The sequence below is a fragment of the Myotis davidii genome, unplaced genomic scaffold, assembly GCF_000327345.1.
Source record: "Myotis davidii unplaced genomic scaffold, ASM32734v1 scaffold356, whole genome shotgun sequence".
Lineage (NCBI taxonomy): Eukaryota > Metazoa > Chordata > Mammalia > Chiroptera > Vespertilionidae > Myotis > Myotis davidii.
This window is the reverse complement of record NW_006288188.1, coordinates 51518-54099: the sequence shown is the minus strand read 5'-3', so window position 1 is coordinate 54099 and position 2582 is coordinate 51518. Positions and strand designations below refer to the sequence as shown.

General features: G+C 44.0%; 1 protein-coding gene across 1 annotated transcript in view; it reads left to right on the top strand.

The window, feature by feature from the left end:
* Positions 1-2582, top strand: part of LOC102766157 (probable E3 ubiquitin-protein ligase HERC6) — a 100989-nt gene that overhangs the window by 86104 nt on the left and 12303 nt on the right. Inside the window, exon 20 of the mRNA XM_015561521.1 lies at positions 1361-1486. Within this exon, the coding sequence (XP_015417007.1) occupies positions 1361-1486 (126 nt within the window). The remainder of the gene's footprint in view (positions 1-1360; positions 1487-2582) is intronic.

Below are 2582 nucleotides of genomic sequence, written 5' to 3'. Positions count from 1 at the left end.
AGAGAGAAAGGGAGAGAGAGAGAGAGAGAGAGAGAGAGAGAAGAGAGAGAGAGAGAGATAGAAACATCAATGATGAGAATCATTGATCGGTTGCCTCCTGCACACTCCCTACTGGGGATTGAGTCTGCCACCCAGGCATGTGCCCTTGACCGGAATTGAACCCGGGACCTTTCAGTCCGCAGGCCGACACTCTAGCCACTGAGCCAAGCCAGCTAGTGTTGTGGAGTTTCTTTACAACAAAGACCTTAGGGAAAAACCAGAAGAATCTAGTGGAATCACATATAATTTCTCAGTATATAGTAATAGCAGAGATCTGGGACAGGTCTTTCCCAAGCCCAGAGCCATATGCATGCACTTACCTGAGATGCCTATAGAGTGCTAATATGGGCAACCACACTGTCTGGAAACCTGGACTAGGATAGTTATTATCCACCTGTCTTACTGTCACAATAGTGGCATTGGTTTATGAATCCTAAATATTCTTTAATTGTCCTTGTGATATAGCAGAAGTCCTAGAGGAAGGTTAAAGGTCAAAGCAAGGCCAGTAATTCCAAGGCTAGATTTCTAATCCCAGGGAGTTCAGCAGAAACAAGAGCAGGGAGCTGAAATGGTGAGGGCATGTTGAGAATTTAGAAGAGCTTAATGGAGGTACTATGTAGGGTAACAGAGAACACTTATCTCTGAGCAAGTCTTTCCTCTAGCCCAGGGTTGGGCAAACTTTTTGACTCGAGGGCCACAATGGGTTCTTAAACTGGACCGGAGGGCCGGAACAAAAGCATGGATGGAGTATTTGTGTGAACTAATATAAATTCAAAGTAAACATCATTACATGAAAGGGTGCGGTCTTTTTTTTTTTTTTTAAGTTTTATTCATTTCAAATGGGCCAGATCCAGCCTGCGGGCCGTAGTTTGCCCACGGCTGATCTATGTTCATCAGGTGTTTCCTACATCTCACATTATCCCTGAGCTTCTAAACTGCCCTTACATTCTTGAGGATTATTGTGCTAACACTCTTCTTCTTAAAAACTGGTGGGAGACTGTCTCTGCGTGGGGAACACCACTGTTGCTTTTAAGGATCATGTTTATTAAAATAAGTGATCAGAGATAGCTTTTAATTACTTAGCTGTACATCCACGATGATGAATCCTCTGTACAAAATTACTAGATAGCACAGTCTCACAGATTCTACCACCTTTTTATCTTCCATAGTGTACATATGATGCTCTTTTCTTAAATAATTACAATATGACCATATATGGCAATAGTAGGCATAATTGTATGTTAGACAAAATGGGTTTATCTGAAATGTTAAATATTTCCTAATATTCCAGTGACAATTCCTAAAATATTTCTTTTTCCAGGAGTCACGAATTACACATATGTTTTCACCCGGATTTTTACTTCGAGTCAGACGAAGTCACCTAGTTGATGATGCTCTGCATCAATTAAACCAAGCTGCAGTCACTGACCTTCGGAAGGAATTGGTGGTACGGTAAAAAGTCTCATTTGGACATTTAACTAATGTGGGAGAGAAGCAGTTATTTAATGTAGCAAAAGAAGAGCCTGCGTTTGCAATTATAGTTATCAGCCTTATGATTTCCAGAATTCCTTGCTTACCCTTCAGAGAAAAGCAATGGGACATTTAATTGAACATTGGGATTATAAGTTAACTAGTTACCTATGGCTATAATGAACCATCCCAAAGCTTAATGACTTAAAATTACAGTACTTTATCTGCAGTTCAGTAGAAGATCTCCTGATTTAGGGTGAACTTATCTGGGTGGCTTTGCAGATTCTGTATGCACCTGTTGACATGTTTGGGAGTTGGCTAGGAACAAAATACCGACTTCTGCACATGGGCCATGAAGTTTCAATCGCACTGTATGTGCGCACCCGCACGTGGTATTTTATGGAAGAGCCACACTCAAGGGGCCAAAGAGCTGCAGGGCGCTGGCGAGCTGCAGTTTCCCGACCTCTGGTCTAGGGTCAAGGAATCAGTTGATCAAAGTGGCAATAGATAAGATCTTCAAGCCAAAAAGAGAACTCTTAGTCAAGCTTAGTGATGCTTGTATTAAAAAGATAAAAATAAATTATCCAGGGAAGGAAGTAGAGAGGGAGTCGTTAGAGAGGAAAGCTGGGAGTGCACTCAGCCACAAAGTCCAAAACTGGACTTTAGAAAAGAGGGACCAGTTCATATTGATCTCCCATCAAGGGGTATGGGCAGGTAGGGCTCATGGTTCCTGGAAGGATGCCAGGCCGAGGCTGGCTGGAAGGGCCGTTTATCAAAAGTCCCAATGAGAGGGGCGGGACAAAGCAGAACCAGCCAGTTTACATTTGATTCTGCCCAAAGGTGGTGGTGGTCATGGAAAACATGAAACAGCCGCTATCGTTAAGTGGCGAACAGAATCTGAGCATCACAGTGTGGAGATGGAAGGGTCACTTAGAAGCGCGGCAGCCAGCCTCCAGGGAAGGCCTCCCGCAAGAGGTACCTTCGCTTGAGAGAGGCCAGGAGCGGCCTGTGGAATCAGATTCCGGGCGTGGGCCCAGGCCTCTTCCGAGTCCTCCTCCTGCACCTCCACCTTG